This window comes from Saccostrea cucullata, unplaced genomic scaffold (assembly GCF_032062105.1).
Source record: "Saccostrea cucullata isolate Sc308-1 unplaced genomic scaffold, CSIRO_AGI_Scuc_v1 ctg16256, whole genome shotgun sequence".
Lineage (NCBI taxonomy): Eukaryota > Metazoa > Mollusca > Bivalvia > Ostreida > Ostreidae > Saccostrea > Saccostrea cuccullata.
In genome coordinates this window covers 1-14,737 of record NW_026918655.1, presented here as the reverse complement: position 1 = coordinate 14,737, position 14,737 = coordinate 1, and the positions used below count along the sequence as shown (strand labels likewise).

Genomic DNA, 14,737 nt, shown 5'->3' with positions numbered 1-14,737 from the left:
AAACCAAAAATAAGGGTAGAAGACAGCTGAAGGTGAGAAAAGCCAGGTAGGAACACCATGCAGGTGTTTGGTCTGACAAGATAATTACTGTATAAACACTGCCACAGGCTATAACGGTCATTCAGAGGCGTAGGAAACCCTAATAGTAATTACTGTATGTACAAGTGCAATGAGCATTTTACGTTTTTAAACATATTGTTTAATGCATTTATATATAAGCTAAGAAATATTCAAAATATACAACCGAGTAACCGAGTAACGATTTTAGTATTCGATACTCGGACGTTCGATCGAGTACCCGGTTAACCGGGTACTCGTTGACATCCCTAGTGTAAAGTAACAATGATTTATTTTTCCTTGACAGATTTTACATTGGCTGCATGGGATTTCCATCGTGTCGCTCAGCTATCTGGTTACCTAACTTTGTTTTGGATGCTAGTGTTAGTGATGTCAAATGTGAAAATGTGAGTCCATCACTATCCTTCTGAAAGTTCTATGTAAAGATTTCTCTTATTGTTACACAGTGTGTGTCCTTTGTTTCAATTTTTTACAGCACCCTCCCTTTTGTTCATGTCTTTATAATAAATTTCAGTGTCAAGCCCAGCTGATGAATTTCAAATTCAAGATGGGTTCTGTACCTCCAATGTTACCACTACAGTGAGTTCAGGACAAGTTTCTTAAATTAGATAACTCTATTGCGTTAAGTGAAAAAAATGCTTTTAAATAGTAAATATTTACATTACACATGTATTTTGCATATAAAGTGTGTGGAAATCTATGGCTATCAAAACAAAATAACATGAAAAGGGGTTCAAAAGGTTAAAGCATGCGCTTTATTTTGATGTCACAAACATTGAATGCCAAGGAAGTGCCATGATTGAAAATATAAAAATCATTGTTACATTGGATCTTTCAATAACAATAGCTTACGCGAAGGATACGAGTATTACATAAATTTTCAAATATAAATGTAAATCACATTTGCAGTCAAGGCAGAGAGTTTTAAAAAATGTAAAAATAAGCAATGAATCAACGCACTTACACATGTTACTCAAATTGTTTGCATACACCTTTGCAGTTATGAGACTATATCTTTCAAAAAATAATTATTCATTGCTTAAATCTAGTGATTTAATACCTTTATCCATATATTAGCATCTATACATTTATATTACTCTATTTCATGTGGTGAAGAACCAAGATTGATTTGCCACTTTGTCAGGAAGAACTTGTTTTTCCAGATAGTTGAGTTTAAATTATAAGTTAAAATTTGGTTCCAAAGGCTATCAGGTAAAATGTGTAGAATTTGACAGCAAGGTTACCACCTTTATACTGGGATACATCAGGTGTTGTAGGGGAATATATTTTGTTTGTTTTATGTTTTTCAGATACACTGGATGTGTCGCTGGTTGTGACAACTTGCTTTCGGAATCCCTACAAATTAACAATTTTGGTAAGTTACTCAGAATCTGTGATTCTCTACAAATGAACAATGTGGGTAAGTTTACTTAGAATTTCTACATATTATAAATACTTGTATAAGTTACATAGATACTCTACAAAATATGAATGTAAGTTACACTAACTCTACACATTAACAAATTAAGTATTTTAATACACAGAATCTCTACAAATTACTGTAAACGTACTTATTTACATGGGGTCATAATTCCGCGGAATATCAATTTCTGTTTAATCCCCAGGTAGAAAATTACCCGGAACGCAGATTTCTTAGATTGTCACTATAAGCCTGACATATTACGCTTAGACAAATTTCCATGGAAAATTTGTGTCCGCACATTTAGCGTAAATTAATACCACGCAGAAAAAAATGCTTCTACAGTAAAAATATATTAAGTATGTTACACAAAATCTACAAATTTTTTTAACAATTTACATGTAAGTGAGCTACAAAGATTCTATGATATTTTACACGTGCATGTATATATATAGAACCAATTACACATTTCCATTGTACATTTCAGCTTTCTATGAACAGAAATTTATATTCATAAAAATATTTTGACAGGGGAGAATAGAGGAGGAAACAATTCTTTTGGAGAAGGTGGAGGGGGAGGGTAAGTTTAGCTTAGAACAACTTGTAAGTTTTAACAGAACCTATATTGATTTACTCATTTACTATCAGATTCTAGAGTGTCTGTGTACTTGTACATTTATCCCTGTAGGTCTGAATTTGAGAGAAACTCCAATGTCAACTGCAATTGTGGAAAACCTGCTAAAATGTAAGTTTGACTCTCTCTTCTCTAGGAATTCTTCAGTTCTTTGTGGCATTGTCCATATAGAAATTTGATTTATTGCTTTTACATGTAGGTTGACGGTAAATAAAGATGGCCCCAATAAAGGTCGGACATTTTATGCCTGCACCAATCCCAGAGATCAAAGCTGTAACTTTTTTCAGTGGGGAGATGAAATCACGGAGGCTGGCAATAACAGAACTGGTGAATAATAGCTTTGTAACATAGTGTCAAGTTTTGTTTCTTTAAAAACTTTTGCCGCATTAATCATCCTTAAAATATGTATTACAAATTAAAGTATTTCTGAACATAAAAAAATCAAGCTAAAAGATTTTAATGAAGATTAGCTATCATTTTAATGTGTTAAAAAACTTTTATTCAATTCCTATTATGTTTCATTGTATTGATATATTTCATATTATTGATAACATAATAATTCAGATTTTTTTCATCATGCTAGAAAAAATGTAATATATTTTGACTTGGACCTTCACTTCCATTTAGCTCCACCGTTTAGGTCTGATGCTCCAAGCTCTCAGCGAGTTCCCTTGGTAACAGTTCAGCCATTCAATAGACAGACAAACAATGAAGACAATGGACAGGACATTGTGTGTAACTGTGGGACGAGTGCAATCCTCCTAACTGTCAGAAAGGAGGGCCCCAATCAAGGTACCTCCCAGTCCCCTAATCATTTGTTACTGAGAAATCATGATAAAACTGTCAGATAAAAGGTATCCTACTTGCTAGGATAAGGAATAATCAATAGGTACATGTAATACAATTATAATATCAATCAATTTCTAAGTGATCATAAATTACTAGTGAAATAGACCTGAGATAATGAAGTTTATGCTGCTGGAAACAGTAAATATGTTAAATATAGCAAAGTCTTCGGATCAGTAGGATTTTTCAGGGGGTCGAAAACGTGATAGAAGGCTCGGCAGGCTTCGCCCTCTATCGCGTTTTCTTATTCTCACCCAAATATCCCTCATATTTCAAGGCAGTATTAAATCATATACATGTATTTTAAATATATGTCTGTAAAACAAATTCGGTAAAATATAAGCCATTGTAGTCCGTAGATACATGTACATGTATATCTCTCTTAGTTGCCATGGGATTAAGGAGTCTTTATAAGGGAAAACAAATTGATAGTTTCTCAGGCACTGCCACATCATGTCAAAAATTTTTGCTTTGACCAATTTTATTGACATTTTGAAAAAGAAATAATTTACATTATTTAATGCATTAAATTTCAAATAAATTTTTAATTGGCGTTATTTAGAGTTTATTACATATTATATTTAATATCAAAGAACAAAAATTAAGAATCAGTTGATATCATCATTTTGTTGAATGACTGACATAAAGAAAGGTATAACACCTACTAAAAAGTAAAAAAAAAAAAAAAAAAAAAAAAAAAACTGCCAGCTGCATTGTTTGTTTGGCTTGTCAAGAAACAATTTTTTTTGGCCGAAGACAATTACCATGAAATACATTGTTAAATGTGTTTTTATAGGGAGACAGTTCTACAAATGTGGAGGATCCAATTGTAACTTCTTCCTGTGGGCAGACCAATCTCAGGACCAATCATTGGATAACAACAGGAGGCCCCCAGGAGGGGCAGGATGGGGGTAAGACAAGGGGCATTCATTATGTGGATAATTAGTTTCTGTTAGTAGGACTTCTTATGCAAAGGAAGATTCTTACGCTTTTGAAGATTTTGATTGTGTTGTAGGTTTAATAATCAGAGTTCAGACATGGAGATGAATTGCAATTGTGGAACACCAGCTAGACTGTAAGTTATCTATTGCAGAATTGTTTACTTTTGTGAGATAGGCTTAATGTTTTTATGCCCCGCCATGAATATGGCCTGGGCATATAGCGTTTGTCATGTCCGTCTTCCGTCCTTCCGTCACACTTTGCATTTAGCTCTGTTCAAAGCTAAGTTTCAAAGAAACTATCTAAGATATTGTCATCAAACTTCATATGCTAATAGATATTGATGAGAGCTATGCAACTGCATCAACATTTTTTGACCTTGACCTTTCCTTTGACCTTGACCTCACTTTTCTTAAATTAGTGTTTAGCTCAGTTTTAAACATACCATTCAAGATGGTGTTATCAAACTTCACATGTTGATACAAACTTGCACGGATGATGCATCTAGGGATGAACACTACAAGACTTGCTTCGGATGCTGGATCTGACCTACATTTTCTTGATGAGTGACCAAGTTAAAGTTTTTGGAGCAGGTTCATTCCAAAGGAACTATAAGCCCTACTTGGACCAAACTTGCATAGATGATGCATCTAAGGATGGACACTATCAGACTTACTTCGGATGCTGGATCTGACCTACATTTTCCAGATGAGTGATCAGGTTCAAGTTTTAGGAGCAGGTCCATTTCCAAGGAACTATAAGCCCTACCCAACCAAACTTGCACGAATGATGCATCTAGGGATGGACACTACCAGACTTGCTTCGGATGCTGGATCTGACCTATATTTTCATTCCCAAGTAACTATAAATCCTACCTGAACCAAACTTGCACGAATGATGCATCTAGGGATGGACACTACCAGACTTGCTTTGGATGCTGGATCTGACCTATATTTTCATTCCCAAGTAACTATAAGCCCTACCTGAACCAAACTTGCATGGATGATGCATCTAGGGATGGACACTACCAGACTTGTGGTTCGGATGCTGGATTTTACCTACATTTTTATTTCCTACTAACTGTAAGCCCTACCTGAACCGAACTGATCAAATTTTATTCACATACAAATTTTCATGTTGCTTTACTAATATATCCTCGGCGGGGCATTCATGTTCTATGGACATATTTCTAGTTTTTTCTAAACATGTAGTTCATCTTTTCGTTTAAATTTTTTTATGCCCCACCATGAATATACATGTAGTTGGGCATATAGTGTTTGTCGTGTCCTCCTTTCACCTTTCTGTTTGTCAAGCACTTAATAGATCAATTTCAGTGGAAATGATCAACTTGAAGATATTTTAGCCTTCATCCATACATTGATACATATGTTAACAGCTCTTAAAGTGTTTCTTTTTTTTTTTTTACTTTGAAAACAGAAGAAATAATGAATTAAAAAGTGAAGAACTATAATTTCAGGTTAAGAGTGGTTAAAGATGGACCTAACAAGGACCGAGAATTTTTCTCCTGTTCCAAACCTAGAGGCCAAGGCTGTGATTTCTTCCAGTGGGCAGATATTACCAGTATGTTGGAGTATTTATGACTGATTATGACTTTATAGTTAAATATGTAAAGTAGTTGCATGTGTATATGGGATGATTTTTGAAAGCCCCCTAATTTTCTGTTGACAGATGAAAACAGAAGTGATAGTGGAGGTTTAGGTGGTACAGGGTATGTAAGGAAATTCTTTTTATCAGTGAGCTCTATAAGCTAATCATAAGCTGGTCTTTAGGGTTGTATCTTTTATTTTTGTCTCGTATTTGTAGGTTTCAGGCTGGTGGAAATTCAGATGTGTGTTGTAATTGTGGAAATCCAGCCAAAATGTAAGTTAGGTTTATATCAGCATATGTTTATATCAGTGTTGTAGGATTTTGAATGGCTTGGCAGCCATATACATGTCTGTATATGCAATCTGAATGTTTATACATGTATTTGTCTTCCATCTCCACATGTATATGCTTTCTGACCCTCTTTGCATTTAGCTCAGTATTTCAAAAAAAAAATGGCTAAGTAATATCTGTGATAAAATTCAACGAAAAATAAGATTAAGGTTGAATACCTCACTGTCAAGATTTTTCCATTTCCTACATGAACAAAAAGAGCATTTTCACACTTTTTTGTAAAAATTTATCTGCAGGTTGACAGTTAATAAGTTTGTTATTATTATTCAGGTTAACAGTGAATAAGGAGGGCCCCAATAAAGGTCGTACATTTTATGCCTGTGCCAAACCACGAGAACAGAGCTGTAAATTCTTCCAGTGGGGAGACGAAAATCCAGAGGGAGGCAACACAGGCTCCTGTAAGTCACTGAGCCATATAATGTATATGTAACCAACAGAACGGCTTACTCTTCTAGATCTGATGTACATGTAAATTTTGTTGGATTATTGACCGCAAATGTTGCTAGATGATTTAAGTGCCAAATCTCTTGATTTCCATATATACAAACAATTTCAGTTTTGAAATGCTGGAACATTAAATAAATCATCAGTAAATAAGAAGGGGGCCCTAATAAAGATCGTACATTTTATGCCAAACCCAAATAGAAAATTGTTGTTTTTGATTCGTTCTCTTTACTGAATGCATGAAACTTTTTCACTTAAGAAACATCATACATTTTTCTTTTTATCCAATGGTCTAGAATGATACAAACAGGGTATTAGCACCTTTGTTCTTGCACAATTTTGTAAAAAATCTAGTATTTTTAGGATGTGTTCTTTTAAATACTGTAGACGCACTTTTTGCCAAGGGGTCTTAAGGGAATGAAGGATGTATGGTCACGTGACTCAGTTGATTTACGTCATAATCTCTGATAAAATATGTACAAAACGAGATTGAAACCACAGTACCTGTATAATTTTTTTGACTGTTTGTTTGCGTTCACCATCTAGTATATAAAAATATCTGAAAACATTCAAAATTTCTTGCAAATATTATCAATATTACGGAATAGATTACTCCACTCTGCCGTTTCCCTTCTCTGCGCGTCCAGTGCGTCTTTGACGTCATAGTGGATCTCTTAGTTCAGTAAGATCATACACGTAAAAACGGGTAGTATAAAATCATAAAAACGGGCCATATTATGTACATGGTAGGGTATTTTGTAAAATTCAGAACGCAAAAAATATTTTTACATGGTTGTTGACGGAAAAGTTCTGTGGGTTTGTCTTATTTCGCTTATTTCAGGAATGTGTGACGTCATAGTTGGGTTTTCCCGTACTCGAGAAATGTAAACATGACACGTTTTTCTCATGATCATGACTCGTTTAACTTTGCCCCGTGCAGTATTGAGCTCAGCTTCACCAATCGATATTTTTACAGTTAATCAATACAATGACGACCTTGAACTTCGACGTAAATTTTCAAATATTGAATGATAGGATTTTTTGCAAATTAATTTTTTTATGGTTTAAGTTGTCCTAAAAAAGTCGTAAATTTCCGTCTCCAGATGTGGTGTTACAAAAGAGTCTTGCTTTTTCGAATTTTTAACCCTATTCATACTCTAAAATATTTTAAAAGACACATTGCCGCTGGTATATTTTTTATCTATGGTGAAAAATTTCAATTATCGACCAAGTAATGGTCCCAGGAACACGGAGAATAAAAACTCCGCTCAGACACTGTGGGGTATGGTATTTGTCACTCAATATCTCAGAAATAAGTCTAGAAACCTATTGATATGTCTGCTTTATAGTATGTAGGACATACTAAATAAGATATATACAAAATATAAAAAAATTAAATGACAGGTATTTTTTCAGCTAAAGGTCCTTCATCCCCTTAATTCTGCAGAATCTCCATTTCCGTTTAATCTGCTTGTTGAAAGTTACGTGGATTTCTTAGACTGTTACTATATGCCTTGCATTTATATTGTAAGGACCTGTCAGCTGTCTATAATTTAACTTGTTGTACTATGTAATATTTATTGGGTGGGTGGACTTTACTTGTAATGATATTCCACGTGTGTCAAAACGTTGCGACAACTTTGGCCGAGAATGTTAGATTTTGTATTTATTTTTACATGTCATGAATTAATTACCTTTCATCTTAAATCTGCATGTATTTGTAGAGTTAACCGTCATTATTTTAGCAGTTCTACGTGTCTGGATTAGCTGTAATAGTTTGAATTATCCGCTGCCATGCCACTTGTTTACATTCGGCCCGCCATCTTTATATCGGTGCATGCTATGTATATTGTTTCGTATTTTACCTAACTTATTATCTGTGCTACATTACGGGCATAATTACTTGCTATTTATTATGTTAATTATTATTGTGGGTTCTACTATTCATTTTAGCCATTATTGTTCCTGATTACATGTGTCTACAACTTGCACTATGTTTTTATCCATCCGCCATATCGTCTGCATACTCAGCAAAGTTATTTATGTGAAATTTACAAGTTTCTGATATAAATTGTTTACTTACTTATTATAGACGCATCTCTTGTTATCCACATTTATTGATTATGTTGTCTTTTCACATGTTAATTCCAGGGTTTGTTTATAATCTAAGTTGTACGACAATTTTGTCCGACAGTACGACACGATCTTTATTTTGTACGATGTCGTACATTGTCGTGATTGGTGGAACGTCGCCGTACAGCATTTTTATTGGTTGAATCTAGTCATGTGACCCTTTTCCGAAGGTTATATATATGGGCCGATTTCATTATGTAAACAGATAATTTGCCGAGTTGACAGGCGCGTATATTTCAAAGAGACAATTCTAAGATCCGCCCATATTTTTCACAGTAGCCTTTTACAGCATTACAATCGTGATTTCAGGTGAGAAAATGATCGACAATTATCTCCCAACACACTGGACACCTATTTAATTGAAATTAACTGTGGGGATCATCCTAGTTTAGCCTTGTACACCCCCCTCTTTTTATAATAGTAGTCTGTACGGTAGACGCCACCAAAATTTATTATTGTACCTTTTGAAATGAGTGCTGATTTATGATTAATAAATATTGTTGAGACCAAGACGAATCTTATGTTTTCCCTATAACCAGAGGAACAAGGATTTTAGTACATGAGTACTAACTACCAGTATTTATTTAGTACATGAGTACTACCAGTATTTATTTTGTAGCGTCCCTGACTTAAGCTTGGCCATTCCCAGGGAGCTTACAATTTTTGGTGTCAGAAGTGGGATGCTAAGATTATTTTTATAGCATCCTGTGATACGAGCCCATTCCTTAATCTCTCAGCTGTCCAGTGTGTTGGTTTTTATTGTATATAGTGTACATATTGTGTGTATATATAAATATACGAATATACTGAAAAATAATCATTTTTTTTTAAATTTAATTTATCAGCCAATATTACTCAAGTAGACCATGGCAGAGTCCTCTTATACCTCCCCTGACCCAGAAATACAGTTTAATATTCACAGTGAGGCAGGTCAAGGTGACCTGCCCCCTTCTCCCAAGCAGGTTAGATTAGAGGGGCCCATTCATTCACCAGTTCCAAATATAGCCCCTGAGATGTTCCGAACACCTATTATACCAGACTTAGATAGAATTCCTCTCCCAAGACGCCAGCTAGGCAACCCTATAGGTGACTTTACCCAACAGGGTATGCCCCTTGTGAAACCTGAACCTTATAACGGTAAGGAGGATTGGGACGAATATATTTCCCACTTCCAAGATTGTGCCGAATTAGGTAGGTGGTCTGATAGAACAAAACTTCTTTTCCTTGCTGCCAGTCTCCGTGACCAGGCTAGAACCTACTACATGAGTCTATCTGCTGAAGACAAAGAATCCTTCCAGTCCCTAAGAGGTAAATTAAATCAGAGGTTTGGGAGTAGTAAAAACCAAAACAGATGGCTGTCCAAGCTAGAGTTGAGGAAGAGGTTACCAGGTGAGTCTATTGCTGTCCTAGGTGATGATATTCGCCAGATGGCACAAAGAGCGTACCGTAATCTTGATGCACTTGCCCAAGAGGCACTGGCCCTGAATCAGCTGTACAAGGTCATTCCACTGGAAATGAAGTGTAGGTGTATAGACAAGGACTGTCAGACCGTTGCTGAGGCTGTTGATGTAATAGAGAGATATGAATCCATTCTTGGCACAGATGAAAACAAACAGAAATCTAAGGTACGCAGTGTAGACACAAATTCCAAGCCAAAGCGCCCTGCTAATGAACTAGGATCTGAAGCATCAACAACACCTGACAAGTTGAACTCAACACTGCAGGAACTTATGTCCAGACTTGACCGTCTAGAAAACAATGACAACAGACAGAGGAATTATCAACGATACCCTCAACACAAAAACTGTTTCATCTGCAATTCTCCAGACCACTTTATGAATATGTGCCCACAGAGGTATCAGCACCAGAGACCACAGAGACCTTCCCATAATAATACCAGGACTAAAATGAACCAGGGAAACTCCCGCCCGCTGACTCAGTAGGCCAGGAGCCGGCGGAGGTGGAGAGGCCTAAGATCAATTTGGAATCTAGGGGAGGCCACATAGGGGAAATAAATGAAAAATGGGATAATGGTTTTTACACAAAAGCAGAATTACTTGACTCTGAAATCAATTTTCTTATTGACAGTGGGTCAACCATCTCCATTATTTCCAAAGCTATTTTTGATAAATTTATGCCAGAACAAGTCCTGGAGCCTTTAGCAATAAATATTTCAGATGTCAGTGGGAGGAAGCTCATTACATTTGGATCACTTTGTTTGCCAATCAAATTTGGGAGCTCAGTTTACCAGCAATCATTTATTGTCTGTGACATTTGCCAAGATGGGATATTGGGACAAGATTTTCTTTTGGACAATGTTCAGAAGATTAACTATCAACAGCTAGTCTTACTAACCAAAGAGCAAGAAGAAATCCAGTGCTGGGTAGGAGGAAAGGAAAACATGAGATGCAGGGTTGTGATGAAGAAAACAGTTACAGTTCCTCCTAATTCAGGCTCATTTATACCAGTTAGAATACCAGGTGCAGAACATCTGTCGGAGTCAGGCCCAGTGGAGCCTTCATCTGATATAAATGGAGTATTCATTCTTCCTGGAGTTGTCCATTTGAATACAAATGATGTTACTTTGAGCGTCCATAACACTACTACTGACCCAATAACCCTGTATGTTAATCAACCATTGGGCATTTGTACTTCCTTTACTGACTTGACCAATGAGACGCCTGCCTGTATCCGATCAGTGCACAAAGATCCTATCAATGGTAGTGATTCTTCTGTGCCAGACTACCTTGCTGACCTACTCGAGAGAAGTTCTGTTCATCTGGATTGTGATCAAGCACAAGTTTTACAAAATTTACTTATTAAATATAAAGATGTCTTTTCCAAGTCCTCCGATGACATAGGTCGAACCAACTTGACTGAACACAAAATAAATACAGGGCAAGCCTTCCCTATTAGACAGCCTGGAAGGAGAATACCAATAGGAAAGAAAGAGATGGAAAGGGAAGAATTACAGAAAATGATTGACAGGGGTATTGTTGAACCATCTAGCAGCCCCTGGGCCTCCAATGTAGTACTTGTTGTTAAAAAAGATGGTAAAGTCAGATTTTGTGTGGATTACAGACGTCTCAATGATGTCACAATTAAGGATGCCTATCCTCTCCCGCGAGTTGATGAGTGTTTAGACTCTTTAGCAGGAGCAACTTGGTTTAGTTCCATGGACCTCAACTCCGGGTTTTGGCAAATTGCTATGGCACAGGAGGACAAGGAAAAGACAGCTTTCAACACAAGCCTTGGGTTGTACCAGTTTACCGTAATGCCATTCGGCTTAGCCAATTCACCATCGACTTTTGAGCGCCTAATGGAAAACATCCTCAGAGGCATGCAATGGCAAGAGTGTTTGGTTTACATGGATGACATAATAGTACCGAGTATAACCTTTACCGAAGGTCTCGAGAGGCTAGAACGAATTTTCTATAGGCTTTCGGAAGCCAATTTAAAGCTTAAACCATCCAAATGCACATTTTTTCAAAAAGAAATCCAGTTTTTAGGACACATTGTTTCAGAAAATGGTGTAGCCACAGACCCTCAGAAAATAAGTGCCATCACCAACTGGCCTGTACCTACCACTGCAAAGCAAGTGAGAAGCTTTATCGGACTTTGTTCCTATTACAGACGTTTCGTAGAAGGATTTGCTCAAATTGCCAGACCACTTCATAAACTTTGTGAGAAGTCAGCTCCCTTTAACTGGACTGATGAATGCCAGTCTTCATTTGATGCTCTAAAACAAAAACTAACAGAATCTCCAATCCTTGCCTATCCCCTACCAGATATTGGGTTCATACTGGACACTGATGCAAGCGATAAAGCAGTTGGCAGTGTACTCTCACAAATCCAAGATGGTTCTGAAAAAGTAATTGCTTATATGAGCAAAGCCATGAACAAGCATGAGCAGCAGTACTGCGTAACCCGTAAAGAATTGCTTGCTGTTGTTGTTGCTTTGAAAACTTTTCATTCATATCTTTACGGCCAAAAAGTTCTTTTGCGCACAGACAACGCTGCCATTAGTTGGATGAAGAATCTTAAGAACCCTACAGGCCAGACAGCTAGATGGTTACAGCAAATTGAGACATATGACCTTGAAGTAACTCATAGACCAGGGAAGAAGCATTCAAATGCCGACGCTTTGTCAAGAAGGCCTTGTCGAGCCTGTGAACGCCAAGAACAAATAAATTCTCTCAGCGATAGTGAAGATGAGTCAAATTCCCACAATCCTAAGATACAGGTGTGTGCCATTACCCGCAGTAAAACAGTCAAGGAATGTTTAACACCAGAAAGCGGCCTTGTTCTTGAGGGTTGGCAACTTGACACTCTTCGACAAGCTCAACTTGATGACAAAGAAATTTCACTGCTGCTAGCGACAAAGGAATCCAATGAGTCCAGACCAGCCTGGAATCAGGTCTCACATGGTTCTGGAGGAATGAAAACCATTTGGAGGATGTGGAACAGACTTGTAGTCTCTCAGGGAATATTGTGTCGCCAGTTCTTGAATGATGATGGTGAATTTGCTCATCTCCAGCTGATTGTTCCATCATCTCTACGATACCAAGCATTTAAGTACTTCCATGATATTCCAACAGGTGGTCATTTGGGTGCAGAAAAGACCCTTGATAAGATTAGAAAATCATTATACTGGCCTAATATGAAAAGAGAGGTAGAAAAGTTCTGCTCTCAGTGTGACCTCTGCTCTGCCAAGAAACCCTCCAAAGCTTCACTGAGGGCACCTTTACACCAGTACATAGTAGGCGAGCCCATGGAGCGCATAGCCGTTGACATTCTGGGTCCACTTCCCCTGACAGAAAAAGGCAATAAGTACATATTAGGTATATGTGATTGTTTCACTAAGTGGACGGAGGCATTTCCTATCCCAGATCAAGAGTCTTGTACCATTGCAAGTGTCATAGTAAATGAGTTCATATGTAGATTCGGAACCCCACTACAAATCCATTCTGATCAGGGGAGATCATTTGAATCAAATCTTTTCAAGGACATGTTATCAATGTTTAGAATAGAAAAAACAAGAACTACAAGCCAAAGGCCCCAAGCTAACGGAGCAGTTGAAAGATTCAACAGGACCCTGGTCAGTATGTTGACAATGTATTGTAACAAAGATCAAAGACATTGGGACGAAGTATTACCACAACTAATGATGGCTTATAGATCCTCTTGTCACTCCAGTACAGGCATTTCACCGAACATGATGATGTTGGGGCGGAACATTATGATGCCCTTTGAAGTTGTAATTCCAAGGCCAAAACAACTGAGTGATGACGGGATGTCAGAACCAGTAGACTTTGTCCAAGCTTTGCAGGAAAAATTGGCAAAAGCACATGATATTGCCAGAAAAAACATAAAACAGAATGCAGAATATCAGAAGAAGTACTATGATAGCAAGGCCCATTCCAGATTCTTTGAGGAAGGTCAGCCGGTGTGGCTCTATGATGCATCTAAGAAAGTAGGGGTGTGCAGTAAACTTACATGCAAATGGAAGGGACCATATGTAATAACCAAGAAAATAGACGATGTCACCTTCCTGGTTCAGCGATCTAAAAAACAGCTAGGCAAGGTGTACCATGTTGACCGATTACTTCCATACCGGGGCAGAAACCCACCAAAATGGTACCAAAAATAGAACAGGAAATAGAACTTCAGAGTTGTTGACTACAGTTAGAGACTATATGACATAGGATTTTTTTTTTTTTTTTTGTACTATTTTTTTTTTATAATTGTGGAGGCCAGTGAAGGGAGGGGACGGGCGTGTGCGGTCTATGGCCCGCACCCTTGGGTATTGGGAGGGACGGAGTGCGCACTCTATGGCCCTTGCCCAAGTGGTTGCGGGAGGCGACGGATGCGTACAGCCTATGGCCCTCACTGGGTCGACGTCTAGATGCAAGGGCCCTGTATCTCAAGATGTGACCATTGCCTGTGTGTAGATAATTGAGTTGTATGTTGTTGCCAGCAGAGGTGCTGCTGCATTATTATTGTTTTTCTTTTGTCATTGTTTTAGTCTCCCTTGGTACTATATATTTTAACTTATTTTAGTGATAATAAGATTATACTATACCTATTACTGCCAGATATTAGCAAGTCTTATAGCCCAATTTCCTACCTATACAGATGACCTATCTTAATTCCTTGCCCAAGACCTAGCATGTATTCCCCTCCATACCAACAGAAACCTATATTGCCAATTGTACCTGTAATTTCCCATATTTTGTCCCATATTGAGAAGTCCTATAGCTGCCATGGTGCTACTTTGACGTTTA

General features: G+C 37.3%; 1 protein-coding gene across 1 annotated transcript; it reads left to right on the top strand.

Annotated features, from left to right (window-relative positions):
- Positions 1-364: 364 nt before the first annotated feature.
- LOC134269215 (DNA topoisomerase 3-alpha-like) lies at positions 365-6,306 on the top strand (the record flags this gene model as incomplete). Its single annotated transcript, XM_062751435.1, has 13 exons — positions 365-464; positions 593-657; positions 1,389-1,453; positions 2,030-2,078; positions 2,187-2,243; positions 2,332-2,459; positions 2,760-2,924; positions 3,775-3,889; positions 3,994-4,053; positions 5,395-5,498; positions 5,607-5,646; positions 5,742-5,798; positions 6,147-6,306. Coding segments are annotated over 13 exons (1,165 nt in total), but the record flags the coding sequence as incomplete, so codon positions are not given.
- Positions 6,307-14,737: the final 8,431 nt, after the last annotated feature.